Source organism: Petromyzon marinus, chromosome 54, assembly GCF_048934315.1.
Source record: "Petromyzon marinus isolate PM22_M1 ecotype Great Lakes invasive population chromosome 54, UKy_Petmar_22M1.pri1.0, whole genome shotgun sequence".
Lineage (NCBI taxonomy): Eukaryota > Metazoa > Chordata > Hyperoartia > Petromyzontiformes > Petromyzontidae > Petromyzon > Petromyzon marinus.
The window spans coordinates 2,635,301-2,649,001 of record NC_133720.1 but is presented as its reverse complement, the minus strand read 5'-3'; the positions used below and the strand labels follow the sequence as shown (position 1 = coordinate 2,649,001).

Here is a 13,701-nt window from a genome sequence, read left to right as displayed (position 1 = left end):
CACCATTCTAACGAGGCTAGCATCACCATCCTGACGAGGCTAGCATCACCATTCTAACGAGGCTAGCATCACCACCCTGACGAGGCTAGCTTCACCATCCTGACGAGGCTAGCTGAAGCTGAAACACTGTGGTCTTAATCTGGATTTACTCGATTGGATTCGGTAAGAGCAGCAGTAGCGTCGTCATCATCATTGTACTTTCTCACCCATTTTTTACGGAAAAGCTGATCCGCAAAAAGGTACATTTGAAACGTCGTGATCTATTATAATTTTCTTTACCAAAAGAACCAAAGAGTATAAAGTACATTTGAACGTAAACCCTGAAACTGCCCCCATTATTCCGGAGCCTGCCATCCAGTGGGGTTGTTGTTTTGTTGCTGGCCTTAGCCTTCAGGTACAATTATAATTATCAGAGTTAATTGAATGATTTACAGGTCTCCCAAGCATATTTGCATATAATCTATTAGTGGAGGCTGGCAAAGCACCCTTTTGAAGCTAAGAGGATTATGCCAATCAGTTATCGAGACACACGCTGGGCTGATGCCAACAAGGGGGAGAGTTATTGGCACCGAGTGGGGTTCCTGCAGGGCAATATAAATTGGCTGGCGAGCTTTCGGCAATAGAAGTTTGAGATGAATCTGACAGCCCCCCTTGTCAAATCGAAGCCAGTGACTCAAAAGGCGATTTGGTATGCGAGATCCCCCCGTGCGTTTTCTGGTTGTGCTGCGTGCAGTTTCCGCTTCGCTCCAAACCGCCGTGAGCTCCTCCGGCAACCGAATTTTTCCGTAAGACAGCGACGGCCTACAGGAACGGAGTTTCAGTTTGCCGGAGAAAGCTCTCCGGGCACGCGGAGGGAAACATCAAGACATTATTATTATTATTGCACGGCCGGCACACAGCCCGAACGCACACGTCGCAGGGACGTGCGATGCCAGTTTTGCATCGAGAAGAGCTCGCCTGTTTATTCGTACTGTCGCACTCACGTGAATAACGGCTTCATGGATGTTGCACGGTTGTTTCAACTCAATCCTCCAATTTCCCCCCTTTAACATAGATTCACCGTTTCCCCAGGGGTGGCAGTGGACGGGGGTGGGGGGGGATGGTTTTGCCCCGATGTCCTGGAGGCACAGATAACTAAATTTGGCAGCGGCTTGCCTGCTCCACGTGGCTGAGCGCTTGTTAAGGAGCTCAAGAGTTACATTCCTAATTGGTTGACAATACTCCATGCAGAACAAAGAGGACGCTGTATCTTAACTCTTGTGATTACCCAACCACGTGCCGTATCCCAAGGACACTCACTGGGCGTGATGCGTATAATATAACACAACCGCAAAAAAAAACTATTTATTCCGCTAAAAGTTTCTCTACCCGAGGCTGATAAAACAACGGACAGCTGGTGAAGTTAACACGGTGGTGGGGGGGGGTAGAAAGCACGCTAAGAAAAGACAAACAGCGTGGGTAGGTGTGGACCGGAAGAGATGCGTACGAACTGACAACCACCACATACAGCAGTCTCGTGAACATCCATCTGGCGGGGAAAGTCTCGAGCATTTGGCAACCATATCTCTCGGATGTGACTCAGGGTTGTGCCACGTCTAGAAGAATTCTCCGAGCGAGTGGGAGCGAAACGTTGGACATCGCGCCGAACGACGCGCTACTACACTCCCGCGGTACAACCCAAACAACGCGTGGGCGGAGTGACACAGGGCGGCAGAACCGCGAAAACCCGCGCAGCAGATTTGAGCAACTGGCTGGGGACAGCTCCGCATGCAACCGCAGACAGAGAATAAAAAAATAAAAAAATCCACGTTCGTAATGATACACAGAAGGGCATAATTATCAGACGTTTTAGAATACGCTGTGACAATGTGCACGAAACGAACTTCACCCATCGCCATCCCAAGTGTGGATTTAAAAAAAAAGCCAGTGCGTCCGAGTACATCCGACAACGTTGCTACTTTACGAGCATTTTCTCCCCCATCAAGAAAGCAGGAAAACGTGGTAAAGATGCAAATTGTAGTCCTAAAGGATTGACACGCTATGCCCAAGTAAAAAGGGTACTCCATTATTACAATAATGATTGCACACAAGTGAGTAAAATGTACATCCGGAATTGCGGAATTTCCCTTGTGTAGAAAACGGATAAATCTACTTGACTATTTTTGGCTTGTGAGTGCAGTGCCCGTAAAATATATTACTGCCATTATTCTTTATCAAATAATGCCCAATGAGAAAAAGAATACGTATATATATAAGGAGTTAACATCGCAAACAATGCCCCTTCATACTCGGAGTGGTGGTATGCCTGTAGCTCAAAGTTAAAGACTGCACCAAACTTTACCGCTCACAGCATCGCACATCGGGCAAGTACATTTACAGCGAGCGATCACCCAAATAAAAAATGTTGAAAGCCGATTAAGAATAAAAATCACGCACACTCCGTGGATTAAGTAATGATTCCCAACATGCTCTTTTCAGTGTTCAGAAACATTTCATTATCAGAATAGAAGCTGGCGGGAGAGCCGTCAGGGGAAAAAAACAAAACATCTTTTCATAATTGAAGATACGCACTAGACATGGAACATTTTGGCAATGTTGGTCCAACGGTTCCAACCAAATGCCAACATTAGCCTAATGTTGTTGGCATGTTTACTCGGTAGTCCTTTTTGGTCTGGATTCTCTTCAAGTTTTCGGCAACCCTTCGATCAATTTTGGGCAGTTTTTTTTTTATACTAAGGGCGAGTCCGCAACAGGAACACAACCTTTACTTTTTTTAACGAAAATTTAACTCGCAATGGAATTGTCGTTGAGCGCTCGAGTCACCGATGTCCCCTTCCGCTACGGGTGGACAGACGTATGGACGGACGAGCTAACGCATTTGCCACTTTCAGCCCTTCTTTGGAGAGCGTTAACGAAAACACGCCGCATGCCCAAAGCGATCGATCTACAACTCCATTAATTCTTAATCGCCGGCGGCGTCGACGCCGGCAGCAAACGGAGCGCAGGTTCAATTGAAGCCTCACCTTCCTCGACGTCGTTCCGGGCGGCCGACTCCAGGAGGGTGACGCTTGGCGTGAAGCGCAGGCCGAGCTGCTGCCCTCCGTCCCTGCCCTTCTTGCCGCCCTTCTTCGCCTTCTTGGCCGAGCCGCCCGACTTCTTCTTGGCGCCCTTGCTCTGCTCCTCCTTGTCGTACTGCATCCAGCGTCGCACCTGGTGAACCCTCTCGCGCTGTGCGGCGCGCGCTCTCTCCTGCCCCGAGCCGCGTGGCATCGCAGCTGCTGCCTCCCCAACCTCGCTTGCCGAAATCATGGCTTTATACGAGGGGCGTTTTTTCTCTCTCTCTCTCTCTCGTGCGTTCAAATCCCCGCCTCGAAATTCAACTCCGCCTTCCCCCCCCGTGGAGTTTTTTTTTCGAATTCTTCTTCTTTCGTCGCTCTTCACGTCACCCACTCCCCCCCCCCGGTTGTTGTTGCCGCCGCCGCCGCCGCCGCCGCCGGTACGGTTCGTTAACGTCGCACGGTTTTTGTTGTCGCTGCCGTTATTATTTGATGCGTCCTTGTGCCAGGAGTCTTTGCTTTGGCTGTCATTGTTCGAACCGCGCTGGGCACTGCGCCCACATCCCGCCGTCTATAACCCCCCCCCCTACAACTCTTTGCGAACGTGCCAACCACAACGTAGCACTCCACTGCTGGAGTGCCCTATTCCCGTCGGCCTCCCCACTGCACCAAGCCCATCCAATTCAATAGCGAGGAGAGAGAGAGAAAAAAATCACTGCTAGCCGGCGGCGATTCAATTAACCATTTACTAGCACGATGGGCTTTTGAATGGAACAACTATATTTTTTTTATGTGAATGGATGGCAAATTGCTAAGGATCCCTGGAGATTGTGAGCGGCACGTTGCGCAGCTCTTAAACGGGGGCCGTTGTAAAATCTTTCAGAGGTGCGACGAGCCGCCCCTGCGGTGCGACGGGGTCACCGCACGAATACGCGTGACTGCAATCGTTTTTTTAAATATATATAAAGGTGCAGCCCTGCAATTCCCTGCTGTGATTAAATCACATTCAAATTAACGCTAACGAAATGTGTGCATTAAATTGGCATGGGGGTGGCTTGGTTTTCTTCTTGCTCCTCTCGTGGTTATTCTATCGTTGCGTTTTCAAAGCGGCTTTGTTCGTCACGTTCATCCTTTTCTGTTCACTTGGGCGCGAGGAAAGCATTGATTAGCACCTCGCGGAGAACGGTTCAAATTGCCACCTGTCTCTCCCGCGAGGAGACGCTTCAGCCTTCGTCCAGAGGCACTGCTCCAATCACATCTGCAATTAACAGAGGCACGGGCATTAAACACAGACATGAGGCGAACTAAAGAAAAAAAATAACCGCATTACGTCCGCTGCGGGTCACCCGTTCCAATGGTGCGTAAAAAAGGTGAACGCGCAGCTCTGCAATTGCTTGCCCACACCACTGCTGGCAGAAGGTCCATCAATTTAGGACGCTCTAGCGAGCTCCTCTAGATCAGTGGTTCTTAACCTGGGGTGCACGCACCCCTTGGACGGGGCGAGATGCCCTTTCCGGGGGTGTGAGACATGGCCAGATTGTTTTAGAAGGTAAATAATTGAAAACGCAAATTGAGCGCGGGTGTGTAAGTACAACTACTTTGTATCATAAAGCCTCTGTCTTTATTAACACTATACACTTTTTAACGATTAAGAACCAAAGGCATGCAAGGCTGCAGGAAAGGTCAAGAGCCACTGCTCTCGAGTGTTATTTTGGTAGATCTTGGATTGCGAGCCACGGGTGCTCACCAACTATTACACCGTGCCAGCAGTCCCATTCCAAGAGTGTTGAGAGTACGCGCGTGTACATGCACGTGCGCGGCACTTCGTCACCGCAGCTGATTGAGGACCTCCACCAGTCATCGCGGGGGGGCTATCTGACCGCACTCCATCACGCCGGTCAACGCGGTACAGTACAATAACGGATCTTGCAAGCAATGTCCTCTGCTGTCCACCACGTGGCCCAGCAGTCTATAACACTTGTCGTCCACCAAAAGCACTGCCTCGGATCAACCCTGCTGAGATCTTACGAGATGAGGGCAGTCATTCATTTGGGGCGGTGACACGGCCTAGTGGTGGAAGCGCATTCGTCACTTGTTGTTGGGGCGTGCGATTAAAACCCCGCAGTCCACCCTTCGTTATTAATCCATAATTTAAAAAATGTGGATTAGGTAACGTAAATATAAATGTGTCGTTAAACCGCCACCAACCGACACAGGCGATTAGCAAGGTTTGTCACGTTACCAAAACGTGCCAATTAGTTACTACTTCAGCACACCGGTGTGTTGGAGAGTAAACCAACACATTTACAATGGGTATCATGGGACCTTTTTGCCAGTAAAAAAAGTATGCAAAAAAAATTGGTTTTACCCTTCCTGCCAATAAAGCAGGTGTTAAGATGTTCAAACACCAAATTTAATTGGTTTTGATACCGTTGAAGTGTTATGCAGAACTAATTATTACTATCCAAGATTAGTTAAGAGAATCAATTGAAATTGAAAATTTAAATAATTTTAATCGCTGTGATAGCTATAGACTCAGCGCAGCCTGGAGGCGAATTATTAAGTAACACAACACATTTTGCAATTCCTTACAGGTGAGTCACATGCTAAGTGGCTGATTACTGATCTATTACGGTACATAATTGCACACCCCCACCCTCACCTCCTGATTGGGTTCAACAATGATGACGTCATCCTGCACTATTTAAAACCTGGAAGCAGGAGGTTGGCTTCACTATTCTGCCAAATCGCCCGAAGATGCTGGATGTAATGTTCAGCGAAACATCGTGCTACTCAAATTGTAAATGTTGTGGATCCACTCTTCAACACACAGGCGCGCTAAAGTAGTGGATCTATTTGTCTTTTGCCAACGTGACACATTTTATTACTGATTGGCTGTGTCGGGTGGTGGAGGGTTTGCGACACATTTATTAATAACGCGATCTAACCCAAAAACCTTTATTATTAATAATACTGGTCGCGAAAGCCTACGTGTTAAACCAAATATAAAGCTTCTTCAAGAAATCATGTCCGCATTAACCACATACTTCTGGTGAACATGCAAATAAATATGCCCTGATAATATCTGCATTGTCTTTGACACTGATTGGCTTTGACACTTATTGGCTAACGAAGACTGTCTCTTCATGTAGGCCAATCAATTTCAACGACAATGCATATTTTATCAGAGCATGTGTTTTTTTCATGCTCACAAGTACGTGTGGTTAATGCAGTTACATTATTCCTTGAAAAAGGTTTCTATTTGGTTGTATGAACATCTGAACACCCTCCTCTTTTATGGCCAGAAAGGGTAAAAGCTATTATTTTTCATATTTACAATCGGAGTACAATGTGGCGTGTTAAACTCACCCTCGTTCATACCGCCGGATTGAATTGAGAACCATAAAATAAATACACACGCCATCTGCTGCACGCTGGACCATGAAAGACGGCGTGATTCTGTTGGGGAGGAGTTGGTCAATTGTGTGCCGGCGTCGAGGTCCAAATAAAAAAAAAGAGTAATCATGTATAACGGGACTGCGGATAACACGCAGCGATTGTTGCCCCGTAGCGCAATAACTTGGCAGGATGGCCCCTAAAAATAAGTCTTGAGACTCGGTGATAGCTTTCCTGGGGGGGGTGGTGGTAAGCAAGTGCCAATCAATCAATAACTCGTATTCTGGGTGATATGGTCACGGGGCATTCATAGTGTTGCACGCGAACGAAACACCGAGGCATCCCTGCAATGCCTGAGTGTTAGCTGCATCTCCATTGCCACGGAGCTGTTTATGCTCGAGGTCTTTCCGTTTCCCCCATTTGTTACTCATGTGCCCGCCCGAGCACGCTTGTCCGCAGCCGTTATTGCACACGGGAATAATCCTGCACTGCGCTGACTATAACAATAAAAATCATTTATAAAACAGCAATCGTCCGCAGTTGAACGCGTCCGACAAGAGCTCCCGGGGCCATGAGGCACTCAGCCTTCGAAGCCACAGCTGCTCGCGATACAAGCAAAAAGGGGCTCCAAAAAACAACAACAACAACAACAACAAATCCCGTCACAAGATAACGGGGGCGGCGTGGTGGTACAGCGGTTAGCACCGCACTGCAACTCGGTGAAGTTAGTCGCTCCAGTTTAACCAGGCAAGAGCTCGAAGGGGCGAGGATGGTCTCAATTGGATGCAAGAGCAACTTGGGGCATTAGTCTGCCGCTGCTGTCCACTCTGGCGGATGATGTGGGCGGGGGGGGGGGCCTTTAACCTTTAACCTCCGTTGCGAGTGGAGCAGGCGGCGGTGCTCTCGCAGCGTTCATGGTCATGGCACGAGAAGCGGCGACGATCATTTGGGGCGACGATCTTTGACCCCGGCGATTAACCGGGCCCGCAGCTGACAAAGAGGCGATGAGCGGTCACAATAGTGACGGGAGACATTCGATCTCGTCCTTCACGAGTCCGCGTCTGCGCGATAGGCATCGTATTAACCGCTCGTCGACTTTGTTATTTAATATTCAGCCACAACAACGCCAACGATTACGTCGCCGATACTTTTGCACCGAACGAGGGCCGGTATATTAAAGAGAGAGAGAGTCGTTGCCGATAAACATCTGGGCGTTCACCGCCACCGATTCAGGCAAGCCCGACTCTGCTGATGAGACACTACGTCAGATCCAGTCCAGAGTTTGCTTGTAACGTGCCGAGTCGATGATGCCGAAATGATTTCAACGCCCCCAGAAGGCCTTTGTGGGGCGATGGGTTGTGCAAGAAATACTTCACATTTTGCGTGTAAAGACAGATTTTATGGAGGAGGCATTGTTTGCCTGCTTGTATTTTTTGCACCGACGAGCAGGGTTAGCTATTTTCAAGCAACCTCCACGGCCAACAGTGAGGAGGGGGGCGGCGGGGGGGGGGGGGATTTCATCCAGCAGTGGACTGACAATCTGAACTGTTTTGAAAATTAAGTGGGCTCGTCAGGACACGTCGCTCCAAGGGATGATGGCCACGGATGAGGATTAGCGACAGAGTGGCAGCAGCCAAGGAATGGAACGTGTCCGAGAGGAGGCCTATTGAGGATATAGAGAGACTAAATCAGCTCGTATGCGGGTGACAGATGGATTATTATATCTGCGGGAGATGTTGGCATCTTTGAAAGGCCTTTGTTCAGCAGTGGATTGATCATGGCTGATAATGATGATGACGAACCATTTTACATTTTTAAGCAATTGGCAAGAACAGCATCAATGAGCCAACATTTATTTTCTAGGGACCTATTATCCCCTCTGGATGACTTAGCAGGGTGTCAGGGGAGCTAAGGGGGGGGGGGGGTCCACACACATGAGGTGTCATAGGGTGTGATAATGCAAGAGGGGACACCTTTGATGAAGGGGGCCCTCTATCTAAACAATCCTTCAACGCTCTCAGTGTACCCCCCCCTCCCCCCGTCCAGTGTCGGCACCAAAATAAGCGTGGTCACGAATCGACGCATCGAACGCGCCAAACATCAGAGCGGCACATCAGAGCGGCCCACAGAGCGGCCGACGGAATGAATCGGCCTAGGCAAACACTTTCACCTAATTGGAGATACCCGAAGCGCAACCGTCCACCACATTTATAATGAGAGAAGTTAACCCCTCACACCACCCCCCCTCCCCGGCCATAATCCCTTAAGATATCCGACACACAGTACACAATGCTTAAGGGGAATGAACATGCAGCCCAGCAAGTGTTTGATCGGTGCCACTGCCGACGGAAGGGCTTCCGAAAGAAGGGTAAGCTTTAGCCTCAACACGCACACGCAGAGAGTATTTTTGTCCGACGTTTCAATGCTGGCCAGATATCATGGAAGAGGTGGGAGGGGGGGAGCTATCCCGACTTTATCTCACAACAGTCTCCGAAGAAGAGAAAATTAACCAGATTCTCCAGATTGTAAGATGCGACGTAAGATGCACCTCGGCTTTATTGGCCGGTGTCAATAAAGGCATGCATATAGTGTCACGAGAACACACACACATGCATTGACTGGATTATATGATGAAACCCTAAATTGTAATAAAATACATGGAGGGGGTGGAAGGTGCGTCTCTTAAACGAGAGAATACGGGAGCAATTTTCTCACCGGCCCTTACAAGCGGTTGATATACGACATACAAAACGATTACAATTTTTGTCTTTTGCTCAACAATGCACTGGCAAATGGGTGAACATAACGAAACAAGAATACAATAAGTCGGTGACTTTAGAGACACCACAACGGACCTTTCTCGTTTCATCGCTTTGGTTCAATGTGCTGCGCCAATAAAATGGATGGAGTCTGCGTGGCAATCAATTAAGAATGAAAGCCATTTACCAAGATTGCATTCCCCCGCCCCTGACTTTAAGGTGAATCAAGAAATAAGATGTGGGAAACTCTCATTATTCATGGTCACCGTAGGGGGCAAAAGTTAACGTGCGTACGTTAAGTTATTCCAAGGGCCAGCGTCACAACGCGGTGTTTATTTTTCGGGAAGATTTATGCAACTGCTTGTAAGGATCTCTGAATTCAGGGTTTTGTTTACGCGAGGTTTGCAAACGAACATGGAGCCTTGGAGCGCCAACATCAGCAGGGGATGTGGCAGCAGCGTGATGTTTAAGCACGCTGTACTTGCAATGGTACAATTCACCGGTTTAATCCAATCTCCCAGCACGGCAGGATAAACAACTTGCACGGTTTTTTTTTTCGTTAACCCCCCCTTCCCTCTGCCTCTGTCCATGCAAGAGTATAAACGAGTATATCAGTTGGTCGATTTATAGGTTTTGTGGTGGAGTGGAGTCTGGAGAGTCTTCCAAGACGTCTGGCCAACGTTGAAGAGAAGGAAATAATGCCTTCTATAGGCTATAGCGGAGGCCTTTTCACAATCCTTAAACGGCATGAGCTAGCAAATGCTGAAACTAACCTTTAAGCTTTTTTTTTTAAACCACATCCATATGCAACTTTCCATTGGAAAAAAACAAGTCGCTAACTAAAAACCACAAAGCCACAAATTCGCTTCGTATTATCTTTTTCAGGCGAGAGAATGAATCAAGGCAACATAATTATCGCGGGCTGCGTCGATCGCGTAGACGTGCATTAACAACACTGGGCGAGAAAAAAACACCCCCCCCCCCCCCCCCAGATAATCCATCTGATTCATGAAAAGGTCTCGGAGTGCGTCTGATAAAATGGAAATAACGAGCGCAATCTCTCATGCGGATTCATCAATCAAACGAAAAGCCGCTCGCATCGAAGCGGCTGCTGCTGCCGTTGCCGACACCGCCAACCGCTGCCACGGCGGCGGGGAGCGGACGGATGAAAAGTTGACGCGGCATTCTGAGTTGAGCGGAGCGGCCGCCGAAATGGGGAGACTCGGAAAAATGACCGCACGCCACAAACGCACCGCTCGCTCATCTACTCCCCCCGCGAGCAGACCGCCGCCGCCGCCGCCGTGCGCTGGATGCCACGGGAGGCCATCCAGCGCACGAGCCACGAGGCTCAAAAGTGACGATGTATAGATATCACTGTAAAGGTTAAAAAGTTAAGGTGCGGCCCTGCGATTGCTCGTGCACGAGGCTGCACCTCCGATTGGCACGTTCGGCTACGTACGGTGCAAAAGGAGGTCAACATACGTACTTATACATGCACGGCGAAAGGGCCTGAGAGCACTGGAGGGTAAATTATCGACACACTTCCACGCTGGCCACACGTCTTGGGAGAGGTGAGAGTACCCACACTTCACCCCACCACGCGGGGACCTGCCGATCGACAGACTGCACTGTACCCATTTATACTGCTGGGTGGACAGAGGCGGGGGGGAAATTTAAGGAAACTTGACCGCTGTTTTAGCTGCCGCATCGAGAGATCGAACCAGTGACCACCTCTGGATTGATAGCTCATTGTTACCAACCATTAATTATACAATGGCAGCATTCCATATTCGGCAGGCATTAGGAGATTTGAAATTTGGAAACCTAGTGTTACGGTGGGGTCATTGGACCTGCAGTTTGGGAAACAATGGAAATAAAAGGGTCACAACACAGGCGGTTCGAATCGATTTGGGATGACACCAAGCTAAAAATAATCTCGATTGAACAGAACCAAACTGCTGACGGTACATCAGTCTCAAAGTTGTACGGCTAAATCCACGGCGGTGCGTGAACATCACATCTTTTGTTGTGTAGCACTGGGCTGATCACATTCACGCATTTAGCGAGGACCCGCAGGGAATTTGGGATAACCCCTCCAAGTGTTACCGGCGGTTCTCTCCGAATCAACGGCCGGTAATAAAACACGAGCGTGTGTGAATCGCAGTTATGCGTGACGAAGAGTAACTCTGCCGGAGCCTTGGCCCAGAAATTCAGGAAAGCTATTCTCATCCGTGACCCTATTATCTGGGTGGGGAATATTTAATCTATTTTTATTTTACCAGGTAAGGCCCACTGACCTATGTAGCTCTTTTTCAGAGGCGATCTGACCACAAATGATGGCTCAATGAAGCGGCTTTGGATGGCTCACTGAAGTGGTAAATTTATAGAAGCAGCCAAATACAGTACTCTAAACGCACGTTGATTCTAAATGTGGAGAAAGAAAATCAGAGGACCTGGAGAAAAATCCACGCGACCACAGGGAGAACATGCAAACTCAAAATATACAGCAGGCATCAGAGGTGGGGGATCGAACCCACGTCCTCCTGCACACCAGGCGAGGTAGTTAACATCTCGCCACCGTGGTACCCCCACAGTTGGAGTTATTAAATCTTCGCACTACTATTATTATCCACAGACCTCTTCCTTTTTATCATCCCCTAACAGCGTAGGCCAGTGGTGGGGAAACCTGTGGCCCATAGGCCAGGTACCACTCACTGTGGCCATGTGAGGCCTGCCACCTTTCAATGGCCACACAAAACGATGGTTATCCGAGACTGCAAGCGGGGATCTAATGTTAACGCGTGCATTTTCGCAGCCAATATTATAATTCATGACAGGTTTTTGGGTCAGGCCACGTGATGATCTCACCAGCTCTGTGTCAAAACCTAACGACTTAATTTTCACGTGTACAAGTGTTTAATGCGCCAATGTAATTTTCTGTTAATAATCCGGGAAAGTCAGAATAACCTGGATTGATTCTGTATTTAATTCAGAGATCGGGTCCAGATGATGTTTGACATACTGAAATTGTAACTTAAGCGTCATTCATATGCTAAAGGTGGTTGTCAGGATTGCTCTTAGGCTGAAAGAATAATAACTGCCGCATCATTAAGCGCTTGTAAACGTGAAACTTAAATTGTTTAGCTCAGCCGAGAGGGGGCTGAGGGTTCAAAATGGCACACATTTGGTCAGACCATTACGGGGCCTAACCCAAAAAGAAGTTATGAATCATCTGATCGAGTACTCCGGAGGAATATTGTTGACAACGCGTGTAATTTTAGCACGCTCGATCACCACCGTCGAAGTTAAAGGTGAGCCGTAATTATTTTTTGTGTTATGATTTTGATGACGATAAAGTTGCGCGTTCATGCGTGGTCCGCCAATGGTGTCTTACATTCATATTTGTCTCTCAGTAAATAAAACTTTCCCCACCACCAATGCTGGATTAAGCTAGTAGCGGGGCCTGTAGCATATATGTTGTAAAGGGGCCCTGAATAAAAAAAACACAAATATTAAAAACATTAATTTTTAGCTCTTTCGGTAAAGTCACGTTGAAGGGAAACAATAAAATATAGTAAAATGATTGTATTTTTTCATTTGCTATACAGCCAGATAATACGACAAATTGCTAACCTTAAACACCCAGTCGTTCATCAAAGTTGAAGGCAGTATAGTACTATAGTAATCGAGCAAGTGCGGAATCAATAAACCGGATTTGATAGTTTGAAAGCATTTAGCGTGGGGCCCTTGAAAGTGCGGGGCCCGCAGCATGTCGCTACTTTTGCTACTAGGATAATGCGGCACTGCCCACCACGAATCCGGACCGTGTAACTAGTGTTAGCGAGCGCCTATTAAGTCCAAAGCGGCAAATGAATGGGTGTTGTGGCTGGAACAACGTCTCATCGTTTGTGTTTTTTTTTACTTGGTTGCTGGCGCATCAACAACGCACACATTATGCGTCAGGTATTAAGGCAAGTTCGAGTCCCTGCCACGGATAAAAACAAAGAGCCGTGACGGCCGATATCTTTCCGTGTCAGTCCCGTGGCCAGGGCCGTCACGGGGAGGGAGCGGAGCCCGTTCCTAATCACAATCGACGCCTTAAAAACTAAACCGGCATTGTTACATCTCCCCAACAACAACAAGCGTGACACCGAAGTACGGGGCCCCCCACCTGCCGCCCAAGTGCGGGGCCTGGGGCGATCGCCTCGATTCGCCGTCGACCCTACAGCATAGCTATCAACCCATACGGTTTAACTCCGTATTCTTTATACAGGGAAATTGAGTTTTCAGGTTCCGTACGGCGTACAGCCGTTTCAATACGATCAACAAAAACATTGTCTACTTGTATTCTTTGGGGGTCTTTCGGTAAAGTCACGTAGACAGGTTCAAAGGAAAAAACAAAAGTCGCTCAGTCATCAGGACGCACGAGGTCGGCGCACGAGGCGGTTGTGACTCCGCGAACCCTCTATTAATATGCTAATTTCTCGCAT

At 48.2% G+C, this 13,701-nt stretch overlaps 1 protein-coding gene across 1 annotated transcript in view; it reads right to left on the bottom strand.

The window, feature by feature from the left end:
• Positions 1 to 13,701, bottom strand: part of LOC116954098 (protein phosphatase 1 regulatory subunit 16A-like) — a 160,271-nt gene that overhangs the window by 143,374 nt on the left and 3,196 nt on the right. The window contains exon 2 of the mRNA XM_032974531.2: positions 3,024 to 4,314. Coding sequence (XP_032830422.2) covers positions 3,024 to 3,309 — 286 coding nt within the window. The 5' untranslated portion in view covers positions 3,310 to 4,314. The remainder of the gene's footprint in view (positions 1 to 3,023; positions 4,315 to 13,701) is intronic.